Source organism: Eschscholzia californica, unplaced genomic scaffold, assembly GCF_041429995.1.
Source record: "Eschscholzia californica isolate CP2 unplaced genomic scaffold, dmEscCali1.0.p SCAF_1, whole genome shotgun sequence".
NCBI classification, from domain to species: Eukaryota; Viridiplantae; Streptophyta; class Magnoliopsida; order Ranunculales; family Papaveraceae; genus Eschscholzia; species Eschscholzia californica.
Window position 1 is genome coordinate 60,778,909 of NW_028238198.1, and position 25,836 is coordinate 60,804,744.

General features: G+C 41.0%; 2 protein-coding genes across 2 annotated transcripts; one reads left to right on the top strand and one right to left on the bottom strand.

Moving 5' to 3' along the window:
- Window positions 1–2,465: 2,465 nt before the first annotated feature.
- LOC147567979 (small ribosomal subunit protein eS17-like) lies at window positions 2,466–3,305 on the bottom strand. Its single transcript, XM_086658820.1, has 3 exons — window positions 3,232–3,305; window positions 2,947–3,023; window positions 2,466–2,851 (listed from the first exon to the last, which is right to left on the bottom strand). Exons 1-3 carry the CDS (start codon window positions 3,303–3,305, stop codon window positions 2,466–2,468), a joined length of 537 nt encoding a protein of 178 aa, XP_086514946.1.
- A 5-nt stretch (window positions 3,306–3,310) lies between these two features.
- On the top strand, window positions 3,311–4,900 carry LOC147567980 (uncharacterized). Its single transcript, XM_086658826.1, has 3 exons — window positions 3,311–3,377; window positions 4,018–4,349; window positions 4,844–4,900. The coding sequence occupies exons 1-3, from the start codon at window positions 3,311–3,313 to the stop codon at window positions 4,898–4,900; spliced, it is 456 nt and encodes a 151-aa protein (XP_086514952.1).
- The last annotated feature ends 20,936 nt before the right edge of the window (window positions 4,901–25,836 follow it).

Sequence of the window (25,836 nt, forward strand, 5' to 3'; positions counted from 1 at the left end):
AAAAAAAACTCTCTCTGATATTTCTTTTCTTTCGCCGTTTCTATATTCCTGTCTTTCTCAATTCGTCGGTTTAGAAAGGAAGAATTTTAGGGCAATTCGTCGGTTTAGAAAGAAAGAATTTTAGAGCAAGATTGATTAAACTCAATTCCTCTCTCTCCATTCGTCTCTCTCTGTTAGTTTTGAGGTAATTTCTGAATTGATTTTAGGGCAAGAATGATTAGTTTCCGTAGATTAGTTTCTGTAATTTCTAAATATGTTTATGTACGTAGTTTCTGTAATTTCTAAATTGAAACCTATCTCTCTCCCTCTCTAGGATTCGTTTAGGACAAGAAAGATAAGAAGATTTTCTAGTGAATTCTATTCAGATTTGAATTGATAGCAAGGGTTTTGAAATTTTCTATTTTCTACTCAGATTTCAGGTATTTATGGTGAAAATAAGAGGAGTTTTACTTAAATTTCAACTGGAGTTCTTCACTTTTTCTTCATTGAACTTCAATTCTAGGGTAAATCTAGGGTCCTATGGTGCGAACAATTGTATCAATCAAATTTGACGAAATTTTAACCCAACGCTTCTATAGGTGCCCATAATATTGTTTTAGGCGTTCTCCCCAAATATGCCACCCGACGTTCCATATTTATTATTGATATATGCTGAACACCCTAACTTATTGGTATTCTACTTATTGTTTATTTTTTTTTGTTTCATTTTTTTTCTTAAATTAGTTATTTTATTGAGAGAGAGAGAGACTTCAATTTTATTTTTTTAACCCTTGCAATTCTTTTGTTTCATTTTTTCTTAAATTAGTTTTTTTCTTTCTAAGGACGCAAATATTTTTTTAAAAAGGGTTATTTTTGTTTCTAAGAATGACTTTATTTTAAATTTTGGGAAGGACTTCTAGACAATATCCTTTATTGAAAAAGGATGTTTGTCCTAGTCAGTGTTTTTCCCTTCTGTTTTATATAATAGATTTTGTTTCTTTAGGGGGTTGAGATTTGTGGTATGGAATTTTACTATGAAAATAGTAACACTTGCCTGTGAATTGCATCAGTTGACAGTAACATGTAATTCAGCCAGTGGATTTTGTTATCTTTTGTAGGAAGATAGAGAAATATAGTAATTTCATTTATGTTCGTATTATATTATTGGTTATAGGATTATGAAACTTTTTTTGTTTTCATCAGGATATGGATCTTGGTGATCTTAACAAAGTCTGGGAAGCTAAACTTCATGAAATAAAGAAGATTTTCGATAAAATAGCAAAAAATGTTCAACACATCATGAAGAAAAATAAATGAAGGGTGAAGCTCCTTTCTGAATTTTGGTAAACCTATCCTTTGCCGACATGTTTCTCAACTTTTGTTGCAGATTAAGAAGAGCCAACATAACCTATGAATCCTGCTATTATTATTCTTAGCGCGGGCGCTGGTAAACACGGTGTATCGCCGCTAGGAACTCTAGAGTTGTGTTAATGGATTATCCAATTAAGATTTTGGCTTCTACGAGAAATGTAAGTGGGTTTTCTTAGGATATCATGTTTAGAAGTGTTACAAAAAGAAAACAATCATCAGTTCTTGGATATTAAAAAGTTATGCAAGAGAAATGAAACTGTATTTATTTTTTTATTTTCTTAATTAACCTTCACTTACACCATGTTTGATGTACCACATTTTTTTTACTAAAGTTCAACTTATATGCTCTTTCATAATGTTCAAAAAATTGGTTTATGATAATTTGATGTTCAGCTTGATTTCACCAACAATTTCATTAAATGTGACTGATAGAACTGTCCGTGCCCTAAGGCACGGGATATACCCTAGTATCTACTAAAACGTAATTTCTAGAGAGAGAAACCGAAAAATAGATCTAAGTTTGTAGTTTTTGAATTCTTAAACAAAAACTCTGTAAAAGTTGTTCACCATGTTAAGAAATTAATTAATGAGGAAGTAATACTCAGATATGAAATTTCTAGAAACATCAAGAAAAACCTCATTTTTATTAGAGAGAGAAGAAAAAAATTATATTTTTTTTTATGTTTGAAGGTCGCCGATCGGAAAATTAGCTGGCCGGCGACCTTCGCCGATGAAGACGATGAGGTGGCGAGAAGGTTAGGTGGCAGAGAGAGGTAATGAGATGGAGGAGAGAGAAATGATGACTGGTTAATGGTGTTATAACAGATTCTAAAAAATGGACTATATGAGTATTCTTGATAAAGTAGGGGGCTAGGCAAGAAGCTGGTCACAAAGTTGGGGGCTATTTGGGAAATAACCCATGATTATAGGAGATATTAGAATTGAAGGTGGAAAATTCACAGTTTTTTTTTCTTATCTATAAAACAATTCAGATTAATCCAAAAACACATCATAACCTCAAGATGTTTTCAGATAATGAAAAGCAAAACCTAAATCAAGCAAACAAAAAAAGATTTCGATCAACTAAAGTCACTTACTCTTCCATTTTCAGGTCTCTATGATCTTCGACTGCCGACAAATCCACCAACAGGTCTAGAGAAAACAACAGATTGAACAATCGGATCAACTTGTTTAATCACACTTGGAAGCTCAGACATTCCGAGCGCCTCAAGCATATCAATAGTTTTCTTATCAACTTCAATCACATCAATTTTAATGGTCGATTCATTTGGAACGAAATCCATGCATATTTCTCTCTCTTCTTCGTGTAACTTCAATGAAATTCCACGAACTTGACCTCTTTGGGTTAGTTTCATCAAATGAGTTGAAAATGCAGCGATATTGTTACGAAGACGTTTTGATGGGATAATGGCGACTTCTCCCGAAGGAGATCTAATACAACGAGCTATCCGTTGTGCATTCAAAGCAACAAACAATGAAGCTGAATACGAGGCACTTATAGCTGGGCTTACACTTGCAAAAGAAATGGGAATCCAGAGATTAGACGTTAAGTCAGACTCCCAACTCATTGTCAACCAGTTACAGGGAACTTATCAAGCACGTGACGCCAAGATGACTGCATACCTTGCTCACGTAAAAGAGTTACAAACGTCCTTCAAAGAAATGAACATAACACAGATACCTCGTTTAGAGAATGGACACGCTGATGCGCTCGCTAACCTCGGTTCTTCAATTCAAACAAAGGTAACTCAAAATATTCCTCTAGTTTTGCTCGAGTGGTCAGCAGTATGAAAAAATCCTACTTCAGAGGTAGCCGCTACGGATCAAATCGATAGCTGGATGAATCCCTTGATTCGATACTTGGAAAATGATGAATTACCAGAAGACAAAGGAGAAGCGAGAAAGATTGGTGCTAAAGCTGCCCGATACACCATCCTAGATGGACAACTACTCAAGAGGTCATACTCAGGACCTTATCTCAAGTGTATCACCTCACAAGAAGCCAGGTACGTCCTCACTGAATTACATGCAGGAGAATGTGGGAATCATTCCAGAGGACGCAGTCTAACAACTAGAGTACTCACTGCCGGGTACTATTGGCCAACCATGAGGTCAGATTGCCTTGACTTCATAAAGAAGTTTGATAGTTTTCAGCACTTCGCACCCACATCTCATCCCCCCCAGAACGTCTCAACTCAATATTATCTCCTTGGCCATTCATGAAATGGGGGATGGACATAGTAGGAAAACTTCCTACAGCACCTGGACAACGGGTGTACATGTTAGCTGTGACGGACTACTTCACCAAATGGATTGAAGCAGAAGCATTCCACCAAGTTCGAGATAGAGAGGTAAAAAGTTTTATTTGGAAGAATGTCATTTGCAGGTTTGGCGTTCCAAAAGAAATTGTGACCGACAACGGTTCACAATTCATTAGTTTCGACTTTCAAGATTTTTGTAAAGAGTGGGGGATCAAACTGAACTTCTCAACTCCAAGATACCCCCAAGCAAATGGACAAGCTGAATCTTCCAACAAAACAATCATGAACACAATAAAGAAACGATTGAAGAAAGCCAAAGGCGCCTGGGCAGATGAACTACCAGGAGTCTTATGGGCGTACAGAACCACTGTTCGAACTCCAACAGGAGAAACTCCTTTCTCACTCGCTTATGGCTCAGAAGCCGTCATACCCGCAGAAGCAGGATTTCCTTCTACCCGTTACCAATGGACAGAAGAAGAAAGTAACTGGCAACAACTCAATCACAATCTCGACACGCTCGATGAAATTCGTGATATGGCAGCCATTAGAAATGCAGCTTACCAACAGAAAGTAGCACGTCATTACAACAGAAACATACGAGCTCGAACGTTTAAGGTAGGAGATTGGGTACTTCGAAAAGTGTTCCAGAACACCAAAGAAAGCGACGCTGGTAAACTTGCACCCACTTGGGAAGGCCCGTATCAGATCACTAAAGTGGTAGGACAAGGCGCGTATAAAATTCAAGCACAAGATGGACGTGACATAAACAACAGTTGGAATGCCGTGCATCTCAAACTGTATCATTTCTAAACTCTATTGTTACTTCTTTGTTTTCTCTCCTGCTTGTACATGTACTGACTTAGGCATCGGAGAGTCGGTGGGATTTCCACCGACTATAGCCCCTCAATGGAAATTGTGCAGGTAAAAACATCTTCACACCAGTACACGTTTCACGCTCACAAGAACATGTCGAGAGGAAATGGGAAGTAGTTTTCGCACTCTAAACTCAAATATTTCATCTTTCGCTTATCTTTTAGTACTTGACTAACTTGAGCGTCGGAGGGTCAATGGCTATGCCATTGACCACTTGTTTCTTCCCACACAGGAAATCAAATACACCTCTTGCCGAAGGATAACACAGCCTAAGTCCAGCACAAAGTTCAGTACTACACTTAGGCTGGGGGGAACACACTCATGATGTATTTTCACAGGACAAACAGATGTGGGAAAAAGCAAGCATGAACGAAGAAGCAATAAAATGCACGTAAAGACATATGAAGAAGCAACCAATGAAGAAATGCACGTAAAGACATATGAAGAAGTAACAGATGAAGAAGCAATAAAATGCACGTAAAGACACATGAAGAAGCAACAGATGAAGAAATGCACGTAAAGACATATGAAGAAGCAACAGATGAAGAAGTAATAAAAACGCATGAAAAGATAACATAAACCAGGTGTGAATGTACAACAAACTCAACTACAAGACAATCCGTTTGTCTGTCTACATTCGCAAGCATCGACAAAGTGGCAACCCGATTGCTCATTTTCTTTAAATATACTTAGCAACCCGATTGCTCATCTGTTTTACATGTACTCGGCAACCCGATTGCTACCCTTCCTGTAAAAGGGTTACATACGACAACCCGATTGTCTTTTACTCGTACTAATGTACGAAAACTTCACACGTATCAATAAAGGATTTCCTGAGGTATTAATTCGCATTAAATCTAAGTCTCTTACTTCTACTTGTCTTTATACATGCACAAATTTGGCATGCTCCATATCTATAAAACATAAGTCAACACGACTTATAAAAGGCAACCCGTTTGCTCATACAAAGAACGTTCACAACTTGTGTACACAATATAAGCGTAAACAAAACACTTCATTCAGAATATAACAAGTGAAAATCAACGTCTCACCAAGTTCAAGTCAAAATACTTAAAAAGAATGGGCCAAAAACTCACCCATTCACGAAATCCATCAAACTAGTACTGAAACAAAAACAGACAAGCAAAGAAAGAAATAGAGACCACGACTCAAAAGACATCTCTAGTCAGAGCAAGAATCTAGATGGTAATCAACATCCTTCAGGGCCTCATAACGCTCAATCTCCCCCTCCAAGTCCCACTCCGTGTGCTCCTTCGCGACATACTCCTTCATCATCTCGCCTCGAGCTACGGCCACGGTATTGTAAGTCATCTCTTTAAGCACTCCCGCACACTTCTTATGCGAGATCTTCAACTTGGAGTACTTGGCCTCTAACTCCTCATAGCGCCCTTGCATGGATCTCTCCGACTCTGCGTGGCGACTACTCTCCGCTTCGATCTGCGCGTTCAAAGAACTAATATGCTCCTGGGTGTAGTTCGCACTCATCATCGCCTACAACAAAGAATATGGATGTTAACACATACAAGTCGGGAAGCCAATGATGTAGCAGACGTCTGCTCTAACACTTTATGAACTACAAACCTGGTAACCACTAAGCGCCGTCTGCTCCAACGCCTTCTGAACACCTATCTTCTTAAGATAGGCTTTATCACTCTCAGACGTTAAGGAGTTAGAAACACGTCGAAGGGAGGATGGATCTTCGAACACCGACATCGAGGAGGAAAAATCCACGTGCATCGCTCCAGAGTCTGCCTCATGCGTATTAACTCTCGAGGAAGAGGGCCCAACGCCAGAAGTAGGGGGATGAACGAGCACACGCTCGGGAGACGTTTCGACCCTCGGCTTCTTCGTTGGAATTTTCTTCTTGGAGGCCACCTCTTTAGCTGATGGTACTTTCAAACTCTTTCTTGGAGCCATATTTCCACCTGTAAAAAACAAAGGAAACAGCTGAAGAAAACATCTACGTGCGCGAAGGAAACAGGTAAAAGTCAAACGGCTGGAGAAAGCTGATGCGCGCAAAAAGCAGAACACGTACCCTGTGCGCGTCTAGGAGCTACAGACTTAGTCTCTCCGAAAACCAACCTTCTCCAACTCCTCCTCAATACGGGCTCCTCCCAAAAATTCTGGAATTTAACTATCTGATCTTCACGAGAAAGTCCGTGCAAGTTCCCGTCTGCCAACTCTACATTACACAGAGCGGATGTCAGAGTAAAACATGTGAAACAAAACATGTGAAATAAAACATGTGAAACAAAACATGTGAAATAAAACATGTGAAACAAAACATGTGGAACAAAACATGTGGAACAAAACATGTGGAACAAAACGTGTGAAAACAAAACATGTGAAACAAAACATGTGGAACAAAACATGTAGAACAAAACATGTGAAACAAAATATGTGGAACAAAACATGTGGAACAAAACATGTGAAACAAAACATGTGGAACAAAACATGTGGAACAAAACATGTGAAACAAAACGTGTGAAAACAAAACATGTGGAAACAAAACATGTGAAAACCAAACACACGAAAACAAAGCATGTGAAAGCGAAATCGACAATATGGACAACACTCACGAGCATCTCTCCATCTGAACGAGACATTCCCGTACTCACGCGGGGCAAACACGCCGTCCCTCTTAACAAAGAAGAACCGGCGCTGCCAATTCTTTTCGGAACGTGGCAAACCGACTATAACTTTTGCCATCCTTGGACGGACTTTGAGTTGGTACTGCCTTGATCCAGGATCATTTGCTTTCATGAAATAATGGGCAGTTACATCTTGCGCGGTTAAAGGATCGTTCAGATTCTCCCCAAGCTTCTCCAAAGCCATGAACAACCTCCATGCGTTTGGCATGAGTTGAGTGGGGGCTATCCCAAACCTGACCAACACATCCCTCACCAGACAAGAAATGGGGAATCGTATGCCCGCTTCCAGAAAGTTCTCGTAAAGGGCATAATATCCAGGCCGACGCGACTCGACTATAGTTTCACCAGGTTCAGGCGCTCTCATCTTTAGAGTTGCTGGAATTTGATAGCTCGTCCTGAGGTTTTCTACGCACTCCTCAGTCAGCACCGAGAGTTGTTGTTCCACATCGATCTCGTCATCAGAAGACGAGTCAACATGAGGCTCTCCACCTAAATGCGGAGAAAGCTCAGCGCTACTTTGTTCACGGTTGTATGGGAAAGTCCTGGCCATCCTACGTATCAAAGGAAAAACACACTCAGGAATGCCTCACACGAGTACAAGACAGACTAACTGAAAATCGCGTGCAAAATGGAGGCATGTACAAAATAAAGACACTTGCGAATCAAGAACGCGTATAGACGAGTCACGTTAAATTGAGGTATTTTCCGTACTACTTACAGGATTGAGCAATTTTTTCTCTTGTGCACAGATACACGTCAGAGATTATACACGCATCCTCCTCATGAGTACGTGTGCACACCTCCACCTCACAAGTTTACGTATACAACTACGCGTACTACGAGTTTTACATGTATGCCCACACGTGCTACTAATTTACGTGTACTCCTACATGCTTCACCGGTTCACTCGTGCGCCAATACGAATTACAAGTTTACTTGTACTACAACTACTACCAGTTTGCATGCACATTTACAACTACTCCTAGTTTACACAACAGCTACAGGTTCCCGTGTATCCCTATAACTACTACGAGTGGGTGTATACGTCAACTACAAGTTCACATGCATACGAGAAGTTTCATACAAGCACTAATATGGAAGAACATGCTGATCGGTAAGACGAACGAAAAATAGCAAATTCCATACGACGAAAATAGATCGAAGGATCGAAATTTCAAAAAATGGAAAAATGACTTACTTGTTGAGAATTGGTATGAAGATCACGAAGAACGCGAAGAACAGGAAAAAAACGTTTCTAGAAATCCAGAGCTCTAAAAAAATTTCACAAACAATGAACTTCAAAGGCCTAAGGATCCCTTTTATAGGGCTCCCAACCCCTGATCAAAAGGCCACGTCGACTCACAGGTCACATCGCCACATGGCAAGATCCTGATGATCCATGACATAAACGCCACCTGGGAGTCCACATGGCACAACTCTGCCAAGTCACCAAATTCGGTCACCCCGAAAAAGAACTCCCGGCATCGTACCTTGACAACGGTGGACTCTCCACGCTGCCCCGGCAGCGTGGGGAAGACCCTCGAAGCGCCTCGATTCAAACGAACCTTCAACGTGGTCCGATAACGCGAGGGACATCTCGAAACCTGCCCGAAGACGAGGAAGGTCTCCCGGACTTCTCCTCCCAAGCAGGGCTGCAACATTGTTAGCTGGTTCACACGCCTGACACAGAAATCATTTGACCAACGAGACCGCCCTCGTTCCCTCTTCCTCATCTACTCTCCAAGGAAATAGACCATTTACTTAGAGAGTGGGGGACAAATTTTGTTGACCAAAAACTACACCTGGGCCCTCGACGATAAAATGTCCATCGAGACGTCAAGCCCAGCTCGGCTCGCTTGTCCTTGTTTGGGCCCAGCCCAGAAGTCTCTTAATGGGCACTCGTCAACTGGACCATAAAACTCGTGTCGAGGCCCAATCACGTGCAAAGAGACTCCACACGCCCGAATCTCCACACGTCTGGCGCTCGACACGTCTATATCTCCACGCACCACGTGTAAGAGATTATTTAATGGAGAGATCCTCTACATGTCAAGTATATCCATAATGACAAAGATCTCAGACTTGGTCAACGTAACTCCAGCAACGAATATTCCCCCATTAATGACATGCATAACATGGTAACGTCTCAAATAAATGTGAGACCATGCACATTTACAATCAGAGTAGTTGCTAGAGGACATGCACAACCGTTGTGCATGTACAGCTAGTGTACACGTCACCATATCCCAGGTATCTGCCATGCATTTACTCCGTAACGGTCAGCCTTTACTCCTCCCAACGGATCATTCCTCACTCCTATATAAAGAGGAGCTCTTCCACTTCACAGGGGAGGACATCGAAAGCAGAGCAAAGCAACTCATACTACTTCTTCTTCTCCACGCGCTCTCTGTTCTTCGACTGTCCTTGAGACATTTTGCATACAAGTTCACCTGGTTCTGGTCGTGGACACTACTAGACGCCTCAAGGGTATTCAAGCTTATCCTTGCTCGACGCTTCCAGACGTCTTCGAGGAGATCACAACCTTCTTCTTGCTCGACGCTACTGGTAACATCTACTCTCATACTTCTGATCATATCACTCCCGTAGATTCGAACTCCGGTCATTCTACGAGCCTAGCCACTCTCCGATTATACATCAACGGTTATACCCTCGGCTTTTCATTTATTATTCACTGTAATACTTTGCTGACTTGACCGTCGGAGGGCCCTTGGCAGGCACCATCCCGGTGTCCCCCAAGTCTTCACGGGTTTGTTCGTGTTTGTTCACTTTCTTTTGCAGGTTTCTTCTAGACGTTGTTGGTGCCCATCAATCAAGAACTCGACGTTTGGAATTCCAGAAAACGTTCACGCTTCCGACCTTCTGACTTCCGACCCGTAGACTTCTCACCGTCTATACACACAAGGATGAAATGCCATTTTGGGCATCTGAAGATCTATAAGCATAGATCAAAAAGATGATAGGATTAGAGGGACTCAATACGCTGAGATGCTTGAGATCCGAAACAGAAAATCTAAGACTCGGAAAAGTCTAAAAGAATTTCGACCCAAAACTCATGACAAAGAGCGTCGCCAAATCGGAGTTTGAAAAGACACCGATGAGCAAGCACGCATGAGAGAGACATTTATGTTTGAAAACATAAAGTCAAGCCATGTTGAACATGATGAGCATTTAGACATCCAATTCGGATTGGAAACCCGAATCACTACTGAAACATCCCAGAAGGCTAAAGGATGAAAGTAGTACAAATTATCATCGTAGCAAACTTCTAGACATGGAAGGAAAGTAGGCTTAAAAGTGTTTAAGCCGTAACCGTTGCAAATTCTACATAAGAAATTAAAAGCCTTAACTCTAGTAAAGATTACTAGATATTATCAAGGTTGAAGATAGCAATCTTCAAATTAATTGATAATAAGCAAAGTTTAAAACCGACTACCACGGTAGTCAAACTAAACTGTCACCTAAGACATAGTATGAGATTCATACACAGTCTAAGGCATGAGGTAAATTTGGAATAAACCTCGCCAAGTAAAACTGAGTGGGTAAAAAGAGTTTTACGGAAGAGGCTCAGATTTACAACTCTCGTTATCAGAAATAATAGAGTTATTTCACAAGTCCTCTAAATTTGGTTTAGTGTTTAAACGACAGTCCATTGATGATAAAACATTCCGAATAGGTTTGTCAGATACGTGATCTGATGAATGAAACCCTATTAAGTGAACTTGGAATATTTATTATCAAATCCCTAGTCCAGGTCATTGCATGGACAACAATGACTCGTGAAGACTAGTACAAGAGTCGATGGGAATGTCCCATAAACATATCTCACAGGCCTAAATAGAATTTGGGCAAAAGATAGCAAAAAAGCCCGAAATAAGGGTTTTGGGCCTAGACCGATTCGGGTACTTCTAAGACTCGGCTTGGGCTGAATTTTGGAGGGTTAGTTTCTGATATGTTAAGCATTATATCTGCCAATTTTGGTGATGTTTGGACACCTCTTCCTTAGGGAATTGAGAAAATATCAATAGTTGCTATTTTCAACAATTTCCCTAAATCTTATTCTAAAGGGTGTTTTAGGAAACCTAAAAGGAGGTGGATTCTTATTAGGGTTCTATATAAACACTCTTAGGGCGGAGAATAATGTGTGGAATTTCTCTCTAAGCTTTCTTACTCTACCACATCAAGTAGAGAGGCGAAAGTGAGCTAATTCCCAAGCTATCTTCTAAGTGAGCTAATTCCCAAGCTATCTTCTAGTCAAGCAAGAAGAAGGTCTTCTTATTATCAAACCACCATTGGAGTGCTAGCGAGCTTTCAACGAGGGACATTAAATACACTATTCGGTGTCCCAAGTAGAGGAGCTACATTTGAAGCTCTTGGTCTTCTTTAATCTATTCAACTAGCTCGAAGGAAATAGCGATTAAGGTAATCTACTATCTTATTATTAGTTAATTACTAGTTTTGCATGATGATCTTGGGGATACTAGTGTTAGACATTAGATGTCATTATCCACTATAAACACTAGTATTAGGGTTTAAATCCCTTCATTCTCATCATTCATAATTTGCCTATGGTGACTCATTTTTTCAAAATATTCTTCTTTCATCTATTTTGCATTTTCTTCCGGAATCATACCCACGACTTTGACATTTTCAAGACTTCATTTTGTCAAAAATTTCAAAATCGCGGGTTCTATTCCGGGAGAAAAGATCGTCAAATAGAGATATTCTATTTGTGGTAAGAAAAGTCCAAAATATATGTTGTGAGAAAGAAAACTTATCATAAACAAAGTATGATTTTGAAAATGTCACGGGTGAATCCGGAAAGAAAAATAGATGAAATTGATATATTTCGTGTCACATATAGAACGGAAAAGGTGACAGAAAAATTACGTTACAACTGGAAACAATTAGATATTAGTGACAGTTTGAACTTGTCGCAAAAGGAAAATGCCAACAGTAATCGGTTGTCGCAAATAATATTGGGAAATTAGAATTTCAAGTCAAAATCAGTTGACTGAGTCACCAAAGTCGTAATGACTTCGGTCAATAAGGGCACGGGTCAACTAATCAGACTCGGTCAACATGGTCGCGAGGTCAATCAAGGTTAACTCGGTCAACGTGGTTGAAACGGAAAGTGAAGCTTGACTTTGACGAAAGTAGGATTCCGGTTAGACGATGTACGTCGAGAACTCTAGGGTTTGCAGGACAGTGATGTCACACTAAGGGGATAAGTGACCTAATATGTCAAGGTTTCGGCTAGAATTGTTTCCAAAAAGGAGTGAAATGGCCGATGAAGGTTGAACCCAGGGGTGTGAATCAGTCCGGGTCGGGCCGGTCGGGTTAATGTTATTCATCGGGTCGGGTCGGTCGGTCTTTGAAACTCTCTGTCTAGTCGGGCTTTCAGGTTTAATCGGGCGGGTTATTTAAAAAATTCTAGTGTCCAAAACCCGTTTAAGTACGTCAAACTTTTCGGGTTTCTCGGGTATCGGGCGGTCGAGTATCGGGTTTTCACCAGTTTCAAAATATCTCGGTCGAAATCACCAAAACAATTTTATTCCGATGGTACCGAAATTTCTATCGAAACTAAAATTTAATTAAATTTCTCTTAACAATGTTGTGTCAAGGGCATTCCTCACTTGGACAACAATATATGTATATATATATATATCTATATTATACACTTCAAATACATAAAAAAATATATCTATATATATGTTATACATGCATACATAAATACATACAAGCAAGCATACATATCATGTGCATAAGTATTATCATATAAATGGATGACATTATTAAACGGGTTATGTCTGGTAAAGATTATCGGGCGGGATGCCAGGTAGTACTTCAAACCCCGTACCCGACCCGTTGATTTCATTGGGTCGGTCGGGCTAAACCCGCCTTCAGGTTTCGGGTGCCCGCGGGCTCTAACGGACTCGGGTACCTGCGACGGGTTTCGGGTTTGCGGACTTTTTTCTCAGCCCTCTTGAACCGCCGCAGCCGATAGAAAATTCTAGAGAGAGAGAGAGAGTGATCAGGGGTGGGTTATATATAACCGAGAAAAAAACGATCGGTTCTTTACCAAAGCGAAAGGGAAATCGCTGGTTATTGTCCAAATCGATGGAAGCAATCGATTGGTTATAGAAATCTCGCGGGACAATGCATGAATAAAACCCTAGGGGTTGCTTCATCGGAGAAAAAGAAGCACCAGATCGGGTCAAAGCACGTCAAAGGGTGCTGACTCGGTCAGCGAATGTAAGGGATTCACGGGTCAAAGCTTGTTGACTCAGTCAGCGTGGTCAAAACTCGCTGACAGAGTCAGCCTGTTTTAAAAGGTGCGGGTCAAAGTGTGCTGACTCAGTCACGTAGCCAAATCTCGCTGACTGAGTCAGCGTGTTCCAAAAAACACGGGTCAACGCTGACTCGGTCAGCACGGTCAAATCACGCTGACTGAGTCAGCGTGATCTTGGATGAGTCAGCGCCTTGGTCAAAGGGCGCTGACTCGGTCAACGAGTGCTGAAAAGGGACCAGTTTGGTCTTGTTCGGAATAGAGTTCCGGTTTCGGCTGGAACGAGAATAAACCAGATCTGGTCGTTTTGGTTCCAAGAGTGAATTTTTCAATTTCAGACCTACTTTAGGTCTAAAAAATTTGAAAAAATTTGGAAACAAATACTACAACTGACCTTTGTTAGAGAGGAGTCTTTGGTTCTTCTTTGATGAACTTAAATAAATCTCGGGAACTAATGTCTTCTCTCACACGATGTTGAAGGAAATAGCGGAACAACAAAAGAAATTATCGACAAAGTGATTTACCGGTTACTTAGTTACAACGACTAAAAAAAATCGTCGAAAAATTGCGGAAGCTAGAAAAATACGAACAAATAACTTTCTCATGATACCATGTTAAATTCCCAATTATGTGATAATCGGAGAGATAAACTTAAAATAATTGACACGATAATATAACGTGGGTCGGTCGGATAATCATGACCTACATCCACGGAGAAATAATTATTTCATTAATATTCACCACACCTCGTGGATTGACCGGTTACATTGGTCAGACATAACTCGATGATTTAAATCCTAGAACCCTCTCCTATTTATAGATACAATAGAGTTTCCTAGTTTCTCCTAACTAAACTAGGAAATAATATAAAAACTATCTAATAATAATATTAGATATATAACAAGAGATATTCCAAATATATTGTACTAAATATGATGGGTCTTCCCATATCTTCATGTATCTTCACATATCTTCATATATCTTCACATATCTTCAAATATCTTGGAGTTTTCTGAATTCTTCTTGATCGTCGGATCTCGTCTTCTCGATCCGTCACGTTTATACACGTGTTCCACACGTATCTCTTTTCTTGGAAACATATTGATTGTCGGATCTGTTCATTTCGATCCGTATTATATCATATATCCTATTACCATTGCTATCAAAACTTGGCCTGATGTGGTAAAACTTACCCTAATCTTTTTTGTTTTCTCACTTTACTTATCCAATCATTCATAGTCTTGTGATGATTTGAGATAAAAGCTTCAGCAGGACTAAAATCGATCGATTAAATTCATTATTCATTTCAAAAAATATGTAAACCGGGTGCATATATTCCTAAAAAGATGACTCGATGTGTATACATTCCCAATCCACACCAAGCATTTCACTTTCATTAAGTGTGTCGAAAAGTTAGCCATGGAGGACAAGTACGAAAACTTCGGATCTTGCTTTGTAGATAGCTTCGACAAAAAACCTGTTTATGAAAGCTACAAGAGCGGATTGGGCGATAAGGTTTGACACAATTGGATTGATCTATCCCTCTTTCTCTTTTGCATATACTTTTAAAGCCAAAATCCCACTTTCTTTTTCTTCTTTGGTTAATATATATATCTTCTTTTAGGCTAGTTTGACATGGATCTACATGTATCTGTTTTGCAGCTTGAAGTACAGTATGGGAAAGAAACAGATGTTCTTAATCCGCCTCTTGAATACGTTCCGTGGGTGACTGTGGATGGGAAGCCTATCCATATGGTTAGGTGCATATACCTTACCTAGCTTCCTACTAGCTACCTTTAAGTTTGTGATTTAACTTGTGGTTTAATATTCTATCGTGTATAATTATAAAAAATTCAAATCGTACGTTTGCGATGCTTATAAAGGTACTCCGCCAAAAGCATGTCAAAGTATTACACAATTTGGGCCATGCGTGAAAACAATTTCACACCAAATGGCTCAAGTTTGCTATGTGTTAAGGTATCTCACCAACCGAGTCCATCAAGAGAGGCCCAACCGAACCAACCAACCCACATGCCTAAATCGGCTAGGGTTGGATATTAAGGAAGTTGTTATTTATGTAATATCCTTGTATAAGGAAGTTTCCCAATTTATGTAATATTCTTGTATAAGGAAGTTTCCCAATTTTCCTAGATTAATGCTATGTGTAACTTACTTGTAAGACTATAAATATCCATGTAAACCTATGAATAAAATACATAGAGAATTCTTCTCACATATCTCTCTCTCTCTATCTCCCACGTTTTCTCTCTATCTCTCTCTATGTTCAGTTATTTATCATTATTCAAGAGGTGATTTACCTCTTCACATGGTATAAGAGCCAATTCAATTTTTATAATATTACTTTATTTCATCATGACTACTGATATTGATCCTGGAGATTATACTCATCATTCTCCACCTAATTCGGTGTTTGATGTGAAGGAGATGTCCTTCGACCAAGGTTGCAATGCGATCAATTTGTCCGATAGGACAATTGATGAAGAAGATCATCAAGTCCGGTTGATTTAGGAGTCGTGGAGTTTAAGCTAGAAATCAACTACGATCGTCGAATTACGAAATAATTTGCGGCTCACTTCGACCGGATCCTACAACGGGTTACACATAAGAGTATCAATTTGATCAAAGGATATGACTAGTGGGAGTGAGATATATCCATGGGAGTATCAAATAAACATATCTCATAGGCCTAAAGAGAAATAAGGCAAAGATAGTACAGAAAGCCCAAAAACGAGGTTTTGGACCTAAACCGATTGGAACACTTTTAGGGCTCGAATTGGGCTGAAAATTGGAGAGTCGGTTCCTCATGTTAGGAGCATTAAATCTGCCAATTTTGGCTGGGGTTGGACGTCACCTCCTCAAGAAATTGAGAAAATATCAACTAGTTGCTATTTTCGGCAATTTCCTTAATCTTATTCTAAAGGGTCTTTTAGGAAACCTAATTGGAGGTGGATTCTTGATGTGACATGAAAATGTCACATTTGAAGAGTCTAACTTAGACTAATTAGTTCTTTTCGATTATGAATAATATTTTATTTGTTTTTCATGTTAGGTACCTATTTGGGAGTTAAACGTGTAAATCAGAATAAAGGAAACGAATTGTCACTATCATTTCATGTGCCCAAAACGAGAGAAATTTTTTTCAAGAAAATCAAATTACAAGTGGAGTCAATGACGAGTCCGACGGTAAAAACGGAAGTTGAATCGGAGTTCGGACGGAGAAATTACGGAAGATGCAAGCCAAAATCGCCTCTTGAAATTAAAATTAGATTTGTAGAGACCAAGTATGAAGGCACCTCTTGATTTCTAAATCAAAACCAAGTTCAAGCCCAAAGCCCACAAAAGAAAAGAAGAAGAACAAGACAAGGAAAGATTCTATGAGCACTCTCTCTCTTTATGGTTCAAAGTCACAATAGTCAAGTCTGAGTCAAAGTCAAGATTGACTAGGGTTTTTAGTTTTGAAAAGAAATCTTATCCAAGAAAAGTTACTATTCATCATCTTCTACACTACAAGCAAGAGAGAGAGGAGGAGGCAAGAGAGTTCTTGGGTTTTTGGTTCAAGAGCTTGAAGGGTTGAGAGCTAGAAAGAGAGAAGGAAGAAGGAGGAGGGCCGGTCAAGCATAGGCCGGCCAGCACACTAGGCCGGCCTAGCTTGGTCGGCTGAGCAACACCCTGAGCTGCAATAAGAGCATCAGCTCGGGACTGCTGAAACATGGGACGGAAGAGTGCATTTGCAGCACGGGAAGACAACCGCGTGCAGTAGTTGCAAGACAGCAGCTCGGGAGCTGCTGGACGCGTACCCGAGCAGCAGCTGCAGGAGCTTCCTCAACAGCTCGGGTGAGAGCTTCCATCCTCGGGATGTGGCTACAAAGAAAGGGACGCGCGGCTATGGCTAGGGATGCTTGAGATTTGGTCGAACCACCATTTTCTTGGCCGGATTTTGATAAGAACCTTCAAGTTCTTCTCTAGGCCAGCCAAAGATAAACGTAATACTAATATAAAACTTTATTAATAACTTCAACATTCATATTCATATCTAACTACTATGAACTCAACCATATATATAGGCTACAACTAGACAAATTAGACTCTATTTAGGACTCAATATTTAGAAATATAGAAATACAGAAACTCCTAAATTACTTGAAAACTTTAAAATATAGAAACTCCTAAATTACTTAGAAACTCTAAAATATGGAAACTCCTAATATTAGATAACTATAGAATATCTTATAAAATATGGAAACTCCTAATATTAAATAGCTATAGAATATCTTCTAAAATATATCCTAATATTAAATATAGAGAATATCTTTCTCTATCATTCCTCTTCCCTTGACAGCATCCTTGCCCTCAAGGTTGTTCTCGGTCATAGTTAACACCGGGTCTCCCTCATCTTCGACAATTGGTATTTCATCATCAATCACAATATAGAGGATAAGTGCCTTCTTCAAAATAGAAACATGAAAAACAAGATGAATTTTAGTTCCCTTTGGTAATTCCAAACGATACACTATTAAGCCGATTTTTTCCAGTATTTTGTATGGGCCATAGTACTTTGGAGATAACTTTAGAGACACCCTTCTTACTGTAGAACTTCTCTTCTCAGAGCAGTTACTCTTATTAGATGCTACTTGTTTGGAATATCCTCCATATATGATCAGTTTTGTTTCCTTCAGTAGATTGATGTTCATCGAACAGTTTGATCGAGGAGAAGATCTAGGAACATTTTCTTCAATGTGAATTTCATGCTTTTTGGATTCTTCTTTTTGTATATTCATTAGGATGGCATCAATGTCGTCCTCCTCTGAGATTTTTGTGTTCTCTTTGTGAGCTTCCTTCTCCTCTACTTTGGTTGTTTTTTTCTCTGTCTTCTCCTCATCTTTTTCGAGCTTCTTAACCATATTTGAAAGACAATCAAATTTTTCTTGATATTCATTGTATGGGGTTGTTTGTCGTAATTTTGCTTGTGCATCCCCTGCATCTTCATACGTCGTTCTCCCGAAGCGATCGACAACCGCTTCGACAAACTCTTCCCATGAACGAATACTTCTTTTAGCCCTACGACACCATTGCAATGCTTTTCCATCCAAGTAATTGATTGCAAACTGAATCTTTTTGTCTTGTGCAGTGTCATAGATCTCAAAATATTGTTTAGCTTGAAAAATCCATCCTTTCACATCTGATCCGTTAAACCGTTTAAAATATAACCTTTCACCTTTAAAGCGACCACCTCTTTGAGAACAATCTCTCTATTGTTGACCAATCGATCAATCTTCTCAATCAATAATGATTGATTTACCGTCATCTCAGCCATCTTCTCTGTCAATTTACCCAATTGCTTCTCCATTCTTTTTTTTTGAGTTTATACCAAAAACAAGATTCTCGAATGGAGAAGCAATTGGGTAAATTGACAGAGAAGATGGCTGAGATGACGGTAAATCAATCATTATTGATTGAGAAGATTGATTGATTGGTCAACAATAGAGAGATTGTGTCTCAAAGAGGTGATCGTTTTAAAGGTGAAAGGTTATATTTTAAACGGTTTAACGGATCAGATGTGGAAGGATGGATTTTTCAAGCTAAACAATATTTTGAGATCTATGACACTGCACAAGACCAAAAGATTCAGTTTGCAATCAATTACTTGGATGGAAAAGCATTGCAATGGTGTCGTTGGGCTAAAAGAAGTATTCGTTCACGGGAAGAGTTTGTCGAAGCGGTTGTCGACGTATGAAGATGCTGGGGCTGCACTAGCAAAATTACGACAAACAGGGTCCATCTTTGAATATCAAGAAGAATTTGAGCGTCTCTCAATTATGGTTAATGGTTTACCAGATAGTTTTTTAATGAGTTGTTTCATGAGTGGATTGAAAGATGAGGTTAGACTGGAAACCAAATCCTTTAATCCAGTAAACTTACATGAGGCAATGTCTATAGCTAGATTACAAGACGAAAAAGTCTCTTTGAGAAGCCAAAGTTATAAAAGTATTACAAGACCAAACCCCCTTATCAATGCAAAACCACTAAACTCAAGACCACCAATAATACAAAACCGGACTAATAATGAAGCACCCGTAATTCGCCGACTCACATCAGTTGAGGCTAAAGAAAGAAGGAAACAACAATTATGTTACAATTGCGATGAGAAGTGGTATCGTGGACATCGATGTAAGACACAAACTTTATTCTTCATTGAGAAAGAAGAAGATAATGAGAACGCAAACATAACTGAAAGCGAGGGAGTTTATGAAGAGGTATACACACAAGAAGAAGAACATGTGGAGATTTCTATGCATGTATTGGATGGCTCGCCTGCACCATAAACCATGAAGGTCCAAGGTGAAATTAAACGGGCTCAAGTTATTATTTTAATTGATTCAGGTAGTACACATAATTTTATTGACGCTTCCATCCCGAAGAAGCTAGGTATTAAAATTGTACTTGACAACTCCTTTGAAGTTATGGTAACAAACGGGTCAAGAATTACTTGTGAAAGGCAATGTGTTAGCCTAGAGTATAAGATTAATGAGTATGCTTCCATCCCAAAGAAGCTAGGTATTATTTATGTGTTTTTATTGCTAGTTAGTTTATTTGGGGTTTGGCGTGTAATTCGGAATAGAGAGAGCGAATTATCACATATTCATCTTCTTCCTTAGCTAAAGAGAGAGAGAAAAGAGGCTAGGGTTCTTCATCAACAAGCTTCTAGAGCTAGAGAGATAAAGAGACAGAGAAGAGGAGGAACCGGCCAAGCTAGGCCGGCCAACACTAAGGCCGGCCAAAGCTTGGCCGGAAAAATCGAGGGACAACAAAGGAGGCTGCATACCAGCTCGGGACTTCAAGAAGACACGCTCGGGACGGCCATTGATAGCTCAGAACACCAGCTCTAGCTCGGGTTACACGCACAGAAGCAGCAGCTTGGAACGGCCGGACAGCAGCTCGGGAGTTCTTTGAGCAGCTCGGGTTACCACCTTCAAGGACGGGACGGCTGCTCGGTTTCTCGGAACGGCTTGGGTGTGCACGGGATACCAGCTTTTGGCCAGATTCTCATGGATTTTGGCCGGATTTCGTCATATCTTGGCTAGACTTTTCAAGAGCTTTCCGGCCATCATTTTGGTTGAAAACCATAGGGTTTTTACTCCCCATGCCATGGTCTTGCTTTCCATTGTGTTTGATATGATTTTGGGTTGGAAATGTCTAAAGGGAGAAAGCTTGGTGAAGCTTTAATGGTGGTTTGTGAAAAATGGAGAAAATGATGTTGATTACTATGGGGACCCCTGATTTTTGCTAGGGGGAGATCGGCTGCACCTTAAAGACTCACATTTTCCGACGATCTTAGCCTCGCACCACATAGAAAAAGGGAGATTCTCTCTTCATCTTCTTTTCATTTATTGTTTATTCAACACTTTAGCCAACTCTTGTGTGTGGATTATGTGATGAAATGTGATAAATTTGTGATTATTTATGTGATTATTTAATGGTTTGATAATAAATCGATGTTCTCTTATTTCGTTTACTTGTTTCAATCGTTTTTCATGTGTCTTGTCAAGTACTTCGCATAGTTAATCGATTAGGCAAAGTGATCGATATCGTTCGTAGTGTAAGTTCAAATTTCATGTGTCTTGTCATGCACTTCACATAGTTAGGCGACTAGACGACATTTTCGATGATTCGGTTTTAATCGTTTAGGAAGTTTGTTTGACTAAGTATTATCTCCGGACATACATAGTGCTTATTGTATGGGCAAATATCCGCCCCACGAGGTGCCCGTAGAATTTAAGAACAACCGCTTCGTAAGGATAAAATCCGCGAAGCTCGATATGAAGGCCCGGTAACGGCCCAAGTCGCTAGTATGATCACCAGATCCATACCCGCTTAACACTAAGCATATCTGACACGTGTCGTCATCAAGGCAATCCCTCTCCACCACTATAAATACGAGAAGCAACACTCAGACAAGGGCATCCAATATTCGACAACATTACTCGAGTAGCCTAATCCATTCTCTCCATTCACTTGCTTTCTCATAAACATCTCAAAGTTCTTCTGATCCTCTCAAAGTCTCTGACTTATCGTCTTAGAAGTTGGGAAATAGGAGTCTGATAGTCACAAATCAAACGACAACTAGCTAACCGTATCAACACCATACGATCACCACCTTATTGCATAAGAGCTCTCTGGTCTGATATATCTCCCATCCAACGGTAATGAGCTGACCGTAACACCCATCCAGCAGTAACTAGCTGGCCGTATCACCATCCTAATACGGCCGCCACCTCCTTACCGCATCACTTACCTAGCGATAAGACGTTGGGCGTATCGTCATCATCCATCCAACGATCCTCACCGTCCGATCCACTTACGACCAGCAAGTTAACGATAATATATCATCACCATCACCCTTTTTAGTACAATAAGTATATTACTACCGTGGGGATATGTTCCGACAACTCCACTAGCCGCGACACCTAAGCACTCCGACGTCCGACGACGGTTACCTCCCTATTGCCCACTTTCACTTTATTTATATTTAATCGAGTATCTGACTTGACCGTCGGAGCCCCCTTAGGCCGGCACCATCCCGGTATCTCAGAGGCTTCACGATCTCTTCTCTCTTTTTGTGTGCAGGTTCTTTTCGACACGTAGCCGGTCCCCATCCGACCCGACCCGACCCGACAAGACTTTTGACCGTCGACCCGTTGACTGTCAGACTTTTCGACCCGTAGACATTTTACCGTCTACAATTTGACGCTTGAAGGAGGGTGGCCAGCCACTAACTACCGAAAAGACAAGCACCATGGAAGGAGACATGTCCAACGCTTCTGTGGATTTCTCATCACAACTTGCTGCACTCGCTGCTCAGATGCAAGAAAACGCCGAAAGATTGAGAGCTTTGGAGGAGGAGAACACTACTGTCCGAGCAGAGAACATGCTACTGCAAGAAAGAAATACCGAGTGGGTGGTTCCAAGATGACAAAGTTTGGGGGACAATCGACCACCTCCCAGCAGTTCTGAAGCAGGAGGACCATCTAATCGCCCAACACCCCCTCACAACACTACTACAGGCTTCACCACCAGCCAAGTGGGGACAGGATCCGCAAGTGCTCCATTCATAGCTCCAACACAGACCTTTCAACAAGCTCTCACTCAACAGTAGACCATGGTTGCTCCTCTTTACTCATCTTCTACTATTGCTATGCCTACCATCTTCCCTATGCTTACTCAGCCCACCATGGCTTCTAATCCTTTATTGTTTTCACATACAGGTACCCCTTTAGAGCAAGCTTTAGCAAATAGGCTAGCTGAAATGGAGGCCCTGATCACTAGAATTCCAGGAGTCCCGACCCCCTTCAAGAAGAGTTTTCCTCAAAGCTATGTCGATTCTCCGTTCGTCGATGCAATTGCTCTGGTGGAGATGCCCAGAAAGTTCACTTTTCCCAACATGAAGATGTATGCCGGCACCTCTGATCCGGACGATCATAGCCTCTTACAAATAGAGGATGTTTACTATTGCGATTCCAAGGGACTTGCGGGAAGCGTGTATGTGCAAGAGTTTCGGGTCTAGTCTGATTGGCCCAGCTCTGCAATGGTACACCAACCTCCCCCATAACTCAATTGCTTCATTTGCCCAGCTCACAGACACCTTTGTCGAGCAATTTGCAAGCAGTAAGAAGTTGGAGTAACTCTCTGGTGACCTCTATCGAATCCAACAACGAAGAGGTGAACCACTCAGAGAGTATGTGGGAAGATTTAATCGGGAGAAGGTGTCAATTCCTTACTGCAACCAGGAGACAGCAGTTGATGCATTCAGGAAAGGTTTACTACCAAATAGGGAGTTGTACAAAGAACTCACCAAGTTCAATTGCACAACAATGGAGGATTTTCTTTCCAGAGCCTGGGTTGAAATTAGGTGGGAAGAAGACGAAGCCTACAGGAACAGATACTACTCAGAGGAAGATAGGTCAAGAGACCGTCACTCAAGAAGATACGAACGACGGTCAGAAGCCAGGAGCAATGATCCGTACATAACCAGATGACCAATTCCAAGGGAGAACAGGAGGCCATTCAACCCTCCACCTAATCGTCAGAACGAGAAACCGCAAGGACCCATCCGTACCAAGATTCCAGAATACAACCTCAACGTTGAACCAAGTGAGGTAATTGCAGTAATGAAGGGGATGGGTAACATGGTAAGGTGGCCAGGGAAGACAAAGACGCCAAGCGACAAGACGGATACTACCAAGTGGTGTGAATTCCACTCGGACCACGGGCACACTACTGCAGATTGCATTGCCCTCGGGCTTGAAGTTGCTGAGCTCCTAAAGAGGGGTCACCTCACCGACTTACTGACAGATAAAGGCAAGAAAACTATGTCCCAAGGAGACGCCCAACCCAAAGAGCCAGAGGAGCCGATCCCGACGTTGACTTGCAACATAATCACAGGTGGCTCGGAAGTGAGTGGAGTAAGCCACTCAGCAGCCAAAAGAAGTGCACGAATCGCAGCAAATCCAACTGCCCACTCGATAGAGGCGTCAACCCCAACTTTCACCAACCAAACCATCAGCTTCGTCGACAACGAAGTCTCAGGGCTCGTCAACCCTCATCATGACGCTCTTGTCCTCTCCCTCACTATTGCAAATGTGTTAGTTAAGCGCATACTCATTGATAATGGATCCTCAACTAATGTCTTGTTTCTTCATGCCTTGCTAGGAATGGGACTAGAAGAGTCAAGCATTTATCGACGATCTACTGTCCTTATAGGGTTCAACGGAGCACAGAAGTATACATTAGGAGAGATTGTGCTACCGGTATATGCAGGAGGAATCAACCTTAGCACCACCTTTGTGGTACTGGACTGCCCATCTGCTTATAACATGATCCTTGGAAGACCTTCGATCCATGAGATGAGGGCAGTACAATCAACATACCACCAAGTACTTAGGTTCCCAACACCTTGGAGAGTACGGGAAATCAAAGGAGACCAAGGAGCCTCCAGGAACTGCTACAAGAACACGATGAAGGCTCCTAAGAAGCCCTTGTAGCAAATACAGAACGCAACGCCCCTCAATTCAAACCTCAACCAACCAAGCATGGAGGAACTAGATGAAGTCCAAATTCACCCTAACATACCAGAGCACAAAGTCCAAATTGGAGCACAACTACCTCCTACTCTCAGAGAAAAGCTCATTGAATTCCTAACCATTAATTTTGATGTTTTTGCTTGGTCTCATGCAGATATGACAGGGATAGACCCCTCGATAATAGTTCATGAATTACAGGTAGTTTCTTTTCATACCCCGGTCAGACAGAAAAGAAGGAAATTCGCACCAGAACGCAACAAGGCGATCAACGAGGAGGTCTAGAAGCTACTTGACATCGGATCTATAAGAGAAGTGCACTATCCAGATTGGCTCGCTAATGTGGTGGTCGTTAAAAAGAAGAATGGTAAGTGGAGGGTATGTATTGACTTTACAGACTTGAATAAAGCTTGCCCGAAAGATTCCTTCCCATTACCCCACATCGACATGTTGGTAGACGCCACGGCCGGACACGAACTCTTGAGCTTCATGGATGCATTCTCAGGTTACAACCAGATCCTTATGCACTCGAACGATCAGGAAAAAACAACCTTCGTCACGGAGAGAGGTATATTTTGTTACAAAGTCATGCCTTTTGGACTAAAAAATGCAGGTCCCACCTACCAGAGGCTGGTAAACAAAATGTTCGCCAACATGCTAGGCGACACTATGGAGGTCTACATCGATGATATATTGGTCAAATCCTTAGTAGCAGAAGAGCACTTGGAACACCTCAAACAAGCATTCGAGGTACTCAGGAGGTATAATATGAAACTAAACCCCGCTAAGTGCTCTTTTGGTGTGTCCTCTGGAAAAATTTTAGGTTATATGGTGACTCAAAGGGGGATCGAAGCTAACCCAGATCAGATGAGTTCGGTGATGGGTATTCCTTCCCCGAAATGCATCAAGAACGTCCAGAAGCTTGCAGGTAGACTGGCGGCACTTAGCCGATTCATTTCTAAGTCTTCTGAGAGATGCTACCTGTTCTTCACCACTCTGCGAAAGGGGGAAAATTTCGAGTGGTCACCCGCATGTGAAGAAGCTCTACAATAGCTGAAGAGATACCTCACATCCCCACCACTGCTCTCCAAACCAAAAGATGGAGAAAAGTTGTTCATGTACCTTGCTGTTGCAGAAACAGCGATAAGTGCAGTACTTGTTTGTGAAGAAGACAGTAAGCAGCTACTCGTTTACTGCACAAGCAAGTCATTGCTAGATGCTGAAACTCGATACAGTCAGCTAGAGAAGCTTGCCCT